The sequence below is a fragment of the Dicentrarchus labrax genome, unplaced genomic scaffold, assembly GCF_905237075.1.
Source record: "Dicentrarchus labrax unplaced genomic scaffold, dlabrax2021, whole genome shotgun sequence".
Lineage (NCBI taxonomy): Eukaryota > Metazoa > Chordata > Actinopteri > Moronidae > Dicentrarchus > Dicentrarchus labrax.
This window is the reverse complement of record NW_026136708.1, coordinates 25,095,571-25,110,344: the sequence shown is the minus strand read 5'-3', so window position 1 is coordinate 25,110,344 and position 14,774 is coordinate 25,095,571. Positions and strand designations below refer to the sequence as shown.

Below are 14,774 nucleotides of genomic sequence, written 5' to 3'. Positions count from 1 at the left end.
AAGCGCCTGTTATTATTCTTAATGTTGTATGTCAATTAGTGTGTCTGCTGTTGTCGTACTGCGCGCCTTGGCTCTGCACAGACAGCTCCTGTTGCTGTAACAAGGAAACTGTTGAGGTAATCTAATCTGCCTCCATGTCAGCTGATAATCCTCCCAGCATCCTCACCGACTCCGAGGAAAAGAAAATCTGAGCCAGTTCGCCTCGTCTCAGATTGATAGTGCAGTGCTGACTTGGCAAAGCACAAAGCACGTTCTGCCTGTGTACACACACACACACACACACACACACACACACACACACACACACACACACACTGGATGGATTAAGGGGATGTAACCTGTAGTGTTTGTTTGCTGGCAGTACAGACAGCTGAGTATATTTGCCCTGTGATTCTCCTGTGCTTACTCAACCCTTACTTACCCGCCAACATGCTGATTCAGTGCTGGAAGATTTTATTCCACCACAATGAACCATTGATAATTGGAGAAGGAAGCTGTGTGTGTGTGTGTGTGTGTGTGTGTGTGTGTGTGTGTGTGTGTGTGTGTGTGTGTGTGTGTGTGGACAGTATTGATTGAAACATTTGAAATCATTTTATTACTGTGCAGCTTTTTTTCTACGTGTGTGTAATTGATCTTTCTTGCATTGCTGCGTGGCTGCCCTCCTGCACCAAACCCTAAGCACAACCTCATTCTCACCTCAACCCCAAAAACCGAGTCTTAACCCTCAAACAGACCAGAGGAAACCATCAGCTCCCGTAAAGGTCCCCACTCTCAAAAGTAAAAGTCAAATTTATACTCCCAGAAATACAGGGACATTACTGACACCCGTTAATCTGCCCCTTTAAAAGAAGTTTTGTTCAACCTTCAAAAATGACGTACAATTATCAACAGAATGTGATGAAGTAATGTTTTAGACATCTGTGTCACTACGAGCTAACAGCAGCTACGTTTAGTAGCAGCTGGCTATTACAAGTATGAATATATATGGAGTATGAATATATATGGAGTATGAATATATATGGAGTATGAATATATATGGAGTATGAATATATATGGAGTATGAAAATATATGGAGTATGAATATATATGGAGTATGAAAATATATGGAGTATGAATATATGGAGTATGAATATATGGAGTATGAATATATATGGAGTATGAATATATATGGAATATGAATATATATGGAGTATGAATATATATGGAGTATGAAAATATATGGAGTATGAATATATGGAATATGAATATATGGAGTATGAATATATGGAATATGAATATATGGAGTATGAATATATATGGAGTATGAAAATATATGGAGTATGAATATATATGGAATATGAAAATATATGGAGTATGAATATATATGGAGTATGAATATATATGGAGTATGAATATATATGGAATATGAATATATATGGAATATGAATATATATGGAATATGAATATAAATGGGACAGGAGGCTCCTTCTTACACATTCACCTTTAACATGGACATAGGATTGCACATTGGAACTAGTGACAGATTTGAACAGTTTTGTTATCTGCAAAGGGTTTTCTAATTTTGAAAGTGTCAGTAATTGGTGTGTAACAACATATAAAACAGGTGTTTGTCCTTTCATCGGGTTTAATCTCCAATAAATGAGTCTTTTGTAAATTGTTTAGCAGCCGATCGGTTAGTCAGAAAGTCAGCCAGACAGATGTCCCTGCAGGCTTTCTGCTGCTGCTCAGGTCATCTAGCTGGAAAGTTTAAGGTTTTATATCATGTGAGGAGAAGAATCTGACAGCAGAACTAATTGACAGATGAGGGATTGTGGGAGTTGGAGTTCTGACAGAGGATCTCCTCTGTACGATCAGGCCTGTGGCGGCTCAGGTGGAAATCTTTTCCACCTTTTTCCTTCAGGTGCAGTGTGGTTTTGTGAAGGAAGTGTCTTCTGCTTATCGAGCAAATCCATCAGAACTTTGTGTAATGAGTCAGCCAGACCTTCACACGAGGCTGTAGAGGAATAGACTTTACGGAGCAGTAAAAAAGATGTCTAATTCTGTTCACCTTTCATCTTTCCCCTCGTCTCTCTCCCTCCTCCTGTCCTGTCCTGCAGGTCGGCTCTATGCTATGCAGACGGGCATGAAGCTTGACAGTAAAACACCAGAGTGCCGAAAGTTCCTGGTCAAACTCATGGACCAGCTGGAGTCGGTAAGTTAGACCTTCTTCAGTACTGTTTCTCTGTGGGTGGGATCCCGTGGTGCCTAGCACGAGGCTGATAACAAGGATAAAATCCTCCATCAAAGTAGTAGAACAGATTCATACATTTCTCTCAAGAAAAACGTGTTTCACACTCACCCCTTTTTGTCCCAAAGCTTTCTTGTGATACAGTTGAAAGCTTGGAAGTAGGTAATTATTCGCCACGTGTACCGAGGTGGTTTTCTTGCCGGGTTTAGCTCCTGGCGTCCTGGGACTGAGTCCGTTAGGTTAGCTGTAAGGCTACTGATCAATCTGTCCATCAGGAAACTCTGTAAATCACAGAGAGCTGGAGCTGAGGGGGACGTCAGAGGGTAAAATCTGAACATATTTCTTCTCTAAAATCAGTTTCACCAAAATCACTGAATACAGTTATAAAGTTGTGTGTTTGTACAGTAATGAGTGAGGCCCAACTAAAGATGTTGTTATTATTGTTTTTCAGGAAATGACAAACTCTGAAATACCATTTAAGAACACCTGAAAATACCTAAAAAAGGACCTTTTTGTCATTGTTGGGCCAGATACTGGAGTATAGGTAACATATAGCACGAGACGTATGTGATAAAAACACGCCCATTTTTTACTTAATTGGGACTTTAATATTTAAAATGATCTTAATTATTAAACACTGAAAGATAAATATTGGTCACCTTATAAAAATGTTTGATACATGTCAGACATTTTCCACATTCTGTTATCCAATGCAAACACAGTCAAACCTCTGTTCTCCAACCTTACATGTCCATTTTTGGTTAAAGTCACACAACCGCAGCGAGGCCTGAGCTCTCATTTACACACATATTAACCTAAAGTAAGGCTGCTTGTCAACAGGGGCCAAACTAATTAGATTTTATAGAGTTGTTATGATGAGGAGGAGAGGAGGGAGGAGGGTGAGATGAGACGAGAGGAGGCAAACGGGCTCCGAGTGTCCCAGCGGGGGTCAAACAAATGAGCCTTTTACAGAGAGGATGTGCACCGATGGAGCTGCTGAGAACATCTCTGCTGCTGCGACTCCCACATCCAGAGGCTTCAGTTTCCTGTCAATAGTGTTAAATAGAATGGGCTCGTATGTGAAAGGATATTGGGTCACTTCTGAACACTAGGATCCACATTTACTGACAGGAAGTGTTCCAGAAAGTGCTCCACCTCCGTGTGCTCAGACCTACTCTGTAGTAACTCATCAGGCTCATAGCGGTGAGAGAGGAGTTAAGAAGAGTGATACGAGGAGGTGAATGAGAGCAGCCTCCTTTAATTGTCTACTGCCAATTAAAGGAGGCAGTAGACAAGGATGAAAACATGCAAACACAGACGCACACACAGACAGACACAGGCAGACAGACAGACACACACACAGACACACACAGACACACACACAGACAGACACAGGCAGACAGACAGACACACACACAGACACACAGACACACACAGACAGACAAACACACAGACACACACACACAGACAGACAGACACACAGACACGCACACACAGACACACACACACACACACACAGACAGACACAGACAGACAGACAGACAGACACACACACACACAGACACACAGACAGACAAACACAGACACACACACACACACACAGGCTGACAGACACACACAGACACACACACAGGCTGACAGACACACACACACACACACACACACACACACACACACACACACACACACAGGCTGACAGACACACACACACACACACACACACACACACAGCGGCCCCTCGGGCTGGGTTTTAGAGAGGCTCCAGGGATCTGCATTACTGTCACACTCAGGATGTCTCTCGCCACAGGACTCACATCCTCTGCTTTGATCTGCGTGTTCTTGTTAGCTGTTACTCATGTTGGTAATGCAGTCCACAAATATTTCTTTATATTATTATTTATTATTTTATGTCCATTACAGTGAACACTTTTAGGTCCCTGCTGCTGTTTACTGGTGAGGTTATAACTGGACTATCTGCAGGCCTTAGAATATTTGGAATAGTTCTGAATTTACTGATAAAATATTAAACTGTTGAAACAACATGTATATTTTATTATATATGTTTTAGTTATATGGTTTTAGTTAGCTGGAGGGTTTGCATATGATGATTGTGAATTGTTTTCATCATAGCAGCTAGGGTTAAGGTTGCAGTAGGATTCATGATTAGTGGGAATTATCATTTTGTAAATTTAAATTTTCTTTGAAAGTTTCTTTTTAATTGTGATAATGTGAGATTTGTTGTGCTCTGCACCAAACAAACATGTTTCCTTAAATCTGGAGAACAAGATTTTTAGACTATGGAATCTCTGCAGCACTGCAGTACTTCATTATGATACTGTTTTATCAAACATTTCACCTTTAAAAGTGCAGCTTCTTGTAATTTAGATATTATGTTGATTAATTGTGCAGCCTAAATCTAGTCTAATACAACAGATGTGCAATAAATACATTTTCAAAAGGTGTTTGTTCAACTTGATGGTTATTTTGGACGCTGTAGGTCCTGGTGTTGTTTAACTGTATTGCATTATACTGAGAGGTGTTTCTCATATTCAGTCTGGCCTCATTGATTTAATATTTGAATCAGCCCAAACTTGCAAGGCTTCCTGGAGCAAGGCCAGGAAGGGAAACTTGGAGATGAGTGCGTGGTGGCCTGGCTATCACTGCCACTCGGGCAGCAGGCATTGGAGTGGGTATTGGCTTGTTGACCCAAGGCCGTTCCGCCCTGAACGTGGGTGTCCACGTAGCTTTGGACATGTAACATATTTTTCCTGTGTACTTTTTGATTTTGTCCATGACGTCGTCTATTTTCAGAACTTGTGTTTGATAGTTGAAAAATAGGCTCAGTATTTTAAGTCAGGGTTTTCTTTCAGCTTACATTTCGGTATCCAGTTGTTCACACACAATAAAAGCTTTCCAAGGTGCTGCAGACGGCACGAATCCAGCAGCAGTGCACCACACATGGAGAAGCCTGATTATTTATTTAGGACATTTCTTTATTTCTTTATTGTCCCGATGGAGACCAAGCGAGAGGCACATTTTGCTGTTAAACATTTTATCTTCTGTAAAGTTTTTCTGTGCAGCTTTCTGAAACATGTGGATACCCTGAGGTTTTTCTTATGGTCCACTTCTTTATGAACTGTTGCTGGTAGTTGTGACTCATTTCTAGAAACTGAGTGACACAAACCACAGTGGCTTTCTTCTCTCTCTCTCTTTCCCTGATGACCTGGCTCGTACATACAATACATGTTGGACTCATTAACTCTATTTTCCACCGTCATCGCCGGCTCAACTCTCTGAGGCTTCCCCCTCACTGGGACGGTGGAAAATCACTTGTTTAAAAATCACTTTAAACAAGGTGGATGGTGGGAAACCACCAGCAGCTACCAGTCAGGTTCTGCTAAATGGAGAGGTTTGTGTGCTGCAGCAGCAACAGACGCAGTCTAAAAATAGATTTACAGTAAATGTGTGACATTATGGTTGATATGTGATAAAAATTCAATCTGTTTTTGGAGTAAGTGTGAAAACTGCAATTTAACAGAGAAATTTTACACTTGAGCTTACTAAATAAGGGTGGTTGTGCACTCTTGTTTCAGCTACTGTTAATCTAATGCACGCTGTTTCCTGATTGTCTTTACCAACCAGCCAGCTGTTAACATCAGCAGGCACTAATGACACAGAAAATCTTGCTGTGATTCATGCAGTTAATTATTCAATAACACCTGCTTCCTTCTTTTTGATTTCTGTTTTCTCCATTTTTATTTGGGTGGTTCAGATCATGGCTTTGTAGCGTTGAGCTTCTCTCTGCTTCCATGTGATTTGTTAGTTATGAAAACATACAGTAGTTAAAAGTCAGTCTGGTCAGTGCAGAAGAATGCAAACCACAAGATATTTTCCAAAGCAAGCATTTTTTTGACCTCGCCGCTGCTCTGCAGTAATGTCAATGTGCAGACAGAACTAGTCATTTGACAAGAAAATAAAGTGGTTTAACCACCAAACCGGGCAAAGCGTCTATAAGTTGTCACCTCTTTGGTGGTGCCACTTAAATGTCATTGAAACCTTGTGCATGATGATTTTACCAATAGATTTTACAGTGGAAAACAGATAAAACCCAGAACGAGACACCTATCTGTCGTTGAAGCTGTAAAATGAGTTTTCTATGATGGATATTTTTATTTTGAACAGGATTTGAACATGGATATTAGCCCCCTGAAAACCTGGTGTCACATGCTATGTAACATTAAATATTCATCACTAAACGAGCAACACTGTCAGGAAGACACAAGGCTGATTATATGATATTAGATTTACACCATTTTGAACAGTTGTGCTCATGCGTCAGTGCTGTTTATTTACTTTTGACCACAGTTTGTTGGATGGCTGGGTGCTGTTTCACCAAGTGTAAACCCACCATGATGTCCCCCATTGGTTTGTGGGCAACAGTTTAGAAGTCTCAAATTTGGTATTGTGGCATCTTGGCATTTTGGAGACTTGATACTTGGACGAGAGCACGGAGCTTGTGGGTGACGTGCTGTAACTTTCTTGTATTCCAGATAAACGGTACACTAAAACATGTTTCTGAAAACAGCTGAGAGAAATAGTCAATGCAGTAACAGAATCTGGATCCATATCTGATCAGCACTGCCTAGTTTGATCTGAGTTTGGTGCGTTGAGCTGGACGGACTTACTGAGGTAGCCCCGCCCTAAAGCATACCCTGCTTTATGGTCTGTTTTACTCTAAATGGGACCATCATTTACTAAATTAACATGATGCTGTAGGGAAGAAGACTGAAACTAGAGTCAGAAGTAGGGTCTTTTCTCCATAAGACTCCATACTATTGGACTGCTGGCCATCAGAAAGAATGCAAGTTTCTGCTTCATTTCCGGGACCCGGCAGCTCTGTCAACCCTAACCCCTAACCCTAAAAGACCAAACATTCTGGAAATAATGTATGTTGTCCTGAATATGTTTGTATTTTGGCTCCTCACTCAGATTGCCTACGTAGTTGTGTGTTTTGTTTGAAACTCAAATGTTGGTAGGATAATGCGGTATGACACTTCAAAGCTGCTTTACCAGACGCAGAATGGAAAATTCCATGAAAGCGAGCTTACGTGGAGTGTCCGATAAACGCTGACTGTGAACAAACATGAATACTTCATCACGAACCTGCATCATTAAACAAGGAGTCGATGCTTGGCCCGGACGTTTCTCATGATCCTGATGGAAACTAATTTGCCGTTTGTGCATTTTAAAAGTTGCTAAGAAGTTTGGTCAAAGTCCAATGGAAACCTGAGAGTGAGAACGAGCCGGAGAGACACAGCTCGGTGAAGTGAGTTTCTTTTGATCCCAAATTCTTTATATTCCCTGACCAGTTGTTCATTCTGCACTCAGCCCCGTAGTTTTACATTCCTTTGCTCTGCTACACACACACACACACACACACACACACACACACACACACACACACACACACACACACACACACACACACAGATTGATTAAGCCAGTGAACAGTGTATCTATTCAGGCTGGTCAGGGTCCACCTGCTGGAGGGAACCAGCGTGTTTGCTTTAGTGGTTTTACAAGAAACCTGAAGCCCTGTTGGACAGAGACAGAGAGAGAGAGAGAGAGAGAGAGAGAGAGAGAGAGCGAGGGAAGATTCCTTACAGGTGGAGAAAATGCATGTGATGAGGACACACTAGATGGCGCCCACTGGAGCGAGGGCAAGTTCGACTGAGTCTGTTTTCTTGTAAGCATTCCCGTTTACCATTTGGACCCACAAACTTGCTTAGCTACAGTTTCAAGCAAAACACATATAGAGCATGCATTTGGCATTCGTGTTTCCACTTTCAAAGTGTATGGCAATATTTCAGCTAAGTTAAACAGTTGAAAGATGCTGGTCTGCACCTGCACTGCTGCGTCTCCAGCAACACGGAGCTGCCTGTGGACGCCTGTCTGTAAATAATGCTGGATCGGCGAACGCAGCAGCCCGCATTGGCCGATGCCGATACACGTAAAAAACGCAAGAATCGGCCAATAATATCGGCCGGCCGATGTATTGGTCGATCACTAGTTTATAAGATAGATTTCTAAACAAATATCAGTAATGCTGATCAGTAAATACATGTATAATTTAGTATTATATTCCAGAGGTCACAGAGGGACGTCTGACCGATTCTGATCAGAGTCTGTGTGTACGTGCCAAACAGTCTGATCTGATGCCCACATAGCAGCAGTAGATATATAATTCTGATTGAATATGTGTCTGGCACATTTAAAAACCAGCTGTAGCTTCTGAATTTGGCAAATGAAAATACTTAAGGTTCCGAACTATTTTCTCGACCACAACTCCTGAAATGACGTGAGCGATCTGCTTGAGGGAAGACTGCTCGCACTGCTGGAGTTGTTGGAACTGAAGTCACAGAGTGGGTGTTCTTCCTCCACAAGTGACCTTTGCACGAGTACAGATCATCGACATGTAAACTGTACAAAAATTAGGCAAAAATATCCCGGATACGGCTGCCGCAGTAGCGATCGCGGCAGGTGCTGTGGTATCGAAGTCCCCCCCCCCCCCCATTGGCTCGGTACATCTCTGGTCACAAAACCGCAGGTCTTGGTCATTAAGTCCTCATTCAAGTCCTGTGTTTCAAGTCCTAATGAAGTCATTACGGACCCTTCACTAAATGTAATGCCAACTGAACTTTTTACCGTACTACTATAATACACTATAAAACTGAGCTACTAGAGGCCCCTTTCAGTAATGAAATGGTGAGATGCTCTTAGTATAACTGCAGATGTGATCGAATCAATGTAGTGACCGTCCTGATGAGGGGATGTGATTGACAGTCCACTTTTACCCACTGTGCACTCAAAATTCTAATTTGTTCAACAAACTGCCTTTCATTTACGCTTTATTGTTTAATGCAGTTTTCAGCTGTTATGTAATAGAACAAAATACAACCAATGTTCAATCTTACTCTCATTTACTCTTCCACCAGAGAGACTGACTCACTCAAGTGTTTTTATACAGGTTTTAATGAGCTTCAATGATCGGCTGTCAACCCCTGATTATAATTGTTTAGTTACCCTGCTGCTTAGTGTTGAATTAAATTGATGAAAGCGATGTGAATGAAGCTGTGTAGGACAGAGCTTTATTCCTAATGGGTGTGTGTGACCTGTCACAATAAAAGCCTAAGCCAATTACATGGAAATCCCCACAGTGTTTTGCTTTGTACTCATCCTTACTAGTGCATTAATGTCTAATTAATTGGTTTTGAGTAATTGTGTGTCCGTCTGTTTCCCAGATGAAGAAGGAGCTGGGTGACAACGACTCCATCAGTCAGGAGGTCGTTGGTAACGCCCACATTGAAAACTACGCCTTAAAGATGTTCCTCTACGCTGACAACGAGGACCGAGCAGGACGATTCCACAAGTAAGGAACACCACCGAGGTTTGACGTTGTTGTCTGTGGATATTATCAGCTTGTGTTCCACCTCCACACCAGCTGCTCTGTCGCCTTGTTTCCTCTCCTCTTCTCTATTCTCTCCTTGTTTCCTTGTTTCCACAAACAAGAAGACACCAGGACACCTAGTGGAGCGGAGTGGTCATCACACACACGTACTGATGTACATGTTCACACAAATATGTACAAAGTTATGTTTATGATGTAAACATAACTCCCCAGACCACCGTTAATGTTAATGGACTATTTTTGATGCTCACACTTGTCTGGACCACTTCCTTCTCCCAGATTTTCCCAGACAGTTGAGGGAACTCTAATCTCATGGGTCAAGTTAAATACATTTTTTTCTCATTGCCCAAAATCACATATTTCTCTCAGAGGGCTGTACAGTCTCTACAGACAGTTCCAGGGGCAGCACTTCACTTTTTCCTTCAATGGAAGTCAAAGTTTGACTTCATGCACAAAGTTGATTTAGGTCAGGAAACCACCCCAGCCAGTGTGCCTGATGTTGGCTGTGTGTGTGGTATGTGATAAGATAAATTCTACGCTTTTGAAATACCAAAACAAAACATTTAACCTTTGTTCATCATTTTCCCCATTATCAACACTTACCTTTCTACAGAAACTGGCAAGGAGGAGAAGGCAGAAACCAAGAGGAGGGGGAGCGTAGAAAGCCCCACATATCACTGTATGAAAATTTAACCATTTGCCAGATGTTATTGGCACAAATCATTTAGCTTTAAGCGAGAGAGGTGAAGAGAAGTTTCCTTTCCTGCATTATAAATGTTAGATAAAACTCAAACTAGAGCAGGACTGCACCTGATATATCTCCTTTCCTTTCTTTATGAGTGGATGGTTTCTAATCACTGTTTGAATTCATTACATCTGACATCATATTTCGCAGGCCTATAGGAAACCAGACGTAAGTAATTGGACAGGCTGAATAACAGGAACTTTTCCTCCCTAGTTCCTTCCTTTCCTTCCATGTATGATCTGGAGTGTGTTGTTGTTTTTTAAAGGGTATTTTCCTAAACCAGATGGCTATGCTGGTTGGATAAATAACTTGTAGCTTTTTCTTTCCCTATTGCACCTGATGGGAATTGTTGTTTCTCTGCCTAAAGGATAGGCAGAGAAACAGTGGCGGAAATGTACCGATGTGGGTCTCGAACATGGGCTCGACTGCGCCCCCCAAACTCAGCCCCTGGGCCCGATATGTATGAAAAATCAGTATACACGTGTATCATGACCCATACCTAAAACCCAACAGGAAGTCGGCCGTTTTGAATTAAGTGGTCGTTTTTTGGCGATTTGCACACTTATTTTATTGAACTCCTCCTAGGGAATTGATCAGATCGATTTAGTCACCACGTGCTGTGCTATCGGTGACTGTGCGTCTCACTATACACGGTCCGGTTTCAACTTTACAAGTTTTATAAGAGTTCTGCCCTAAACACATCTACATGCCAGTATTCAGTCAGTCATAGGAAAACAGAGAGTAAGCTTTGTGTGGCGATCATCGTCTGATTTATATGTAATTTTCATCGTGTGGTCTGAACATGATGCTGGCCCATGATGCACCTGTAGCCCGACACTCATCGCTCCTTGCAGCTTTAATTGAAAAGTGTTATTTTATTAATTCTATCTCGTGGCTTCTTTTTACAACTTCAAATTAAAGTCAGGTTCTAATCACCATTTTAAAACCTGTGTAGTATCTTTAATGCAATGTGCTTTAATGATGCAAGTGTAGAGATTCATTGGCTGTTTTAAGTCTGGTTGTTGGGCAGTCAGACAGATTGTGATATTATTTTTTGTCGAGATTGCCCACCATCAAATTCAACACTGCAGCTTTAACACAAGATGAATAAAAAGTTGCTGCCCAGGATTTGAGATTTGAGGTGATTACAGCTGGAGTAATGTTTGAAGTCTCTGCACAGTAGAGACACTGCCTCCTTCATGAACTCTTGAAGTGACACATTAAACTCTCTTTGGGGATAAACAGGGAACCACAACAGGAAAGCGAGTTTCCCTCCCTGTCAGTGAGTGTGAGCAGCGTGTGGCAGGTTGTGGAGAATGAATGGACGCAGGCGACAGGTTCTCTGGACTTGTTTGCGGTGTAAATAACCACTCAGAAGCTCCCTGTTTCCAGCAGGTATATTAAGCGGGATTGTGTAATATTTCTGTTCCTCTGAAAGGGAACACAAACAGCCTGCAGTTTTACGAGGAGCAGCGGTCTGAGCTAACAGGACTCGGTGGCGTATTATGTCACCACTGGACACACACAGAAACTACAACACAGGTAGTAATAGAAATAGAAACAGGCAAACATACGTGTAGGTACAGATACACAGGCACAACATGCACTGGCACACACGTCCACATTCATGACGCACACACATGTTGAGGTGAATGTTTATGGGAAACTTTTGGAGGAATTAGAAACTTCCTCCAACTTGTTGAGGCCACTACTCAGTAGCTCACACGCTGTGCTACAAGGAACCCATTCATCTTTTTTACATTAACTGAGTGTGTGTGTTACTGTGTGTGTGTCATGATGGGAAATGACCCCTAACTGAGTGCCGGTAAATCTGGGCTGTGGCTTGTCTACTTTAAACCCTGGAAACCAGAGACACCATAACTCCTGTATTTAAACAAATGTATCACTTACTTAACATCTATTCATGCAGCTGTTGTTATAGTGGGTTGAACTGGGAAATAAATCAATATAATACTTGTATTTGATTTAATAATAACATTTAATTTGCCATGGTAACTTTTCCAATGGGGATGCATCGATCCAACTTTTTCCCTCCTCATAACAGTTAATCTGGTGATACGGAGTACCCATCAAACCCCGGCTCTGATTATTACAAACATAAAATCTATACAGCACACTGTGTGGAATATAAGCTAATATGATGCCAGAATTGCTGTGGCACTATAAACTGAACCAGAGCCCTGATGTGACTGAATAAATAAGAGCAGAAACACTGACAATGACAAAACTATTCAGACATCATGGCTAATACCAGATCTGAATAAGGTTAGTATCCGAGCAGCATCCTGATTTTCCAGGACTGGTTTGCACCGGCTGTGTATAAGTTAAAGTGTGAAATCGACACTAGAGGCTAAATCAGCTACTCAAATTGGTTGCAGCATGATTACTTGGGGCATAACCTAACTAGTTTGGACGTAAAGTCAAAACTAAGGCAAGTGGCCAACTATTAAAGCTAGAGTTCAATCATCATTGTTACCTTTAACTTTCTATCTATCTGGCATGAGGCTGGGAAACAGCCCTATATAGAGCCAGTGTTTGTCTGCACCAGGCTACTGTAGAAACAAGCCTATGGTAATCAAAAGCTTTCAGTATATATACCACAGCATGACCGTGGCCTAGCAAACAAAAAAAAACCCAAACTGGAATATACCAAATGTGAAACCGTTAGAATCTAAAAAAATACTGTGATTCAAACTTTTACAATACGGCCCAGTGGTAGAGTATTTTGACAGTGATGTTCATTTGAACTCACCATGTCTAATGAGCTGGTTGCGCTTACACTTCTTCCTGCAGCCTGAAGTCATCGGGTGTAGTCAGCAGTTCTCTTCTCATCTGTCACATCTATTCTGGACCGCCGTTGGATGTCATGCAAATGAGAGCACTGGATCCAAAAGTTTTTGTAGCTCATGTAGTTAGAAACACTGCAGTTCAATCAGCTGTGATGGAGGAGTTTTGCTTCTTTGACTGTGTGCAAGCAAGTTTATGGTTTCTCATTGGTATTAAACATTAACCGCACATTGGGGCCTGACTTTCTTTTTTGTGCTAATCCCATCTAATTATTTTATCTGTAAACAGATACCAAATGTCCAATTTCAAGAAAACTTAAGGGAGGATCTATCCATACCACCCACCCTGAAGCATAAAGCCACTTCTGGCGATATAAGATTCATACTTTGGTTTTATTGTCCATTATGTAATCACAGTTGAGCTTTGTGCTTCATCGCAAATAACTTTTATTTTATATTAGATCTTATTGGGTTTATGATTATTCCAAATGTACCAAATATGGTTGTTTTTCATGATCAAAGGCTTTGTTTTTGTGTTTTAAACCATGTCTGACACCGAAATGTAATTGGCCCTTTTTGCTCTGTGAGCCAATAACAATTGAGCAAGCCTAAGTCAGAACCTGTCCTTATATATGCTAGGCTTGTCTAATTACATCCATTGTTTGCTAGCTAGATACTGCAATACCTGTAAAAACTGTATATATGGAGAGAGAGAGTGTCACATTTAAGTTAGCTAATGTTAGCAAAATGCTAGCTAACTAGCCATCTAATATTACTTAAATCATTAGCTTGTCCGTTAGCTACCCTTTTGCCAACATTAGCTAACTTAATATGATTATATATGTTGGTAGGTACCCTTAGTAGCATCTTTGCAACTTTTCAACCTATCCACACACGTACTAGCATATCTAAGTACAGGAAACAGGGGGCAGAAAGTTGGCACAAGCTCTGCAAAAGAACCCTTCTTTGTGCAGTAGATCTACACTGCAACAGTTTCTATGCACTTTACGCCAATTTGGTATTTCACCAGAAAACTGGACTTTTATTGGAAGTAGGGAGAAGGAAAGGCCAGAGCTTGATCAGAGAAGTCATCACTTTTCTCCTGCATGTTTAACTCACAGTTCTGACATATTATGCATCATACATCAATGAAACACTGAACTAATAGTTTTACATGTTTTTTCTCCCTCTCTCACTTCTACTTTCTACCTTATTACCTCAATTTTCCACATCTCTTATCTCTCTTTTGATCCGTCCTACTCCTCTGCCTCCTCCCTTTCTCCAGGAACATGATCAAGTCTTTCTACTCATCCAGTCTGCTGCTGGATGTCTTGTCTGTGTTCGGGGAGTTGTCAGAGGAGGTAAGATAAAGACGCTGTCAGGATTTACAAGTTGGATTTGCAAACTCTCTTAAGAGACGATAATCAACAATAAAACTGATTTACAACAAAAACCTGATCACTGTATGTCGTCTCGAAAAGTCAGGAAGTCAGTTCAAAGGATCCCCTGAAGAGCAACAAAACATCC

The 14,774-nt window shown here is 41.3% G+C and overlaps 1 protein-coding gene across 3 annotated transcripts in view; it reads left to right on the top strand.

Annotated features, from left to right (window-relative positions):
* Window positions 1-14,774, top strand: part of vta1 (vesicle (multivesicular body) trafficking 1) — a 64,231-nt gene that overhangs the window by 14,731 nt on the left and 34,726 nt on the right. For all 3 annotated transcript variants that reach the window (XM_051408820.1, XM_051408819.1, XM_051408818.1), the window contains exons 2-4: window positions 2,097-2,191; window positions 9,529-9,656; window positions 14,533-14,608. In XM_051408820.1, coding sequence (XP_051264780.1) covers window positions 2,097-2,191; window positions 9,529-9,656; window positions 14,533-14,608 — 299 coding nt within the window. The remainder of the gene's footprint in view (window positions 1-2,096; window positions 2,192-9,528; window positions 9,657-14,532; window positions 14,609-14,774) is intronic.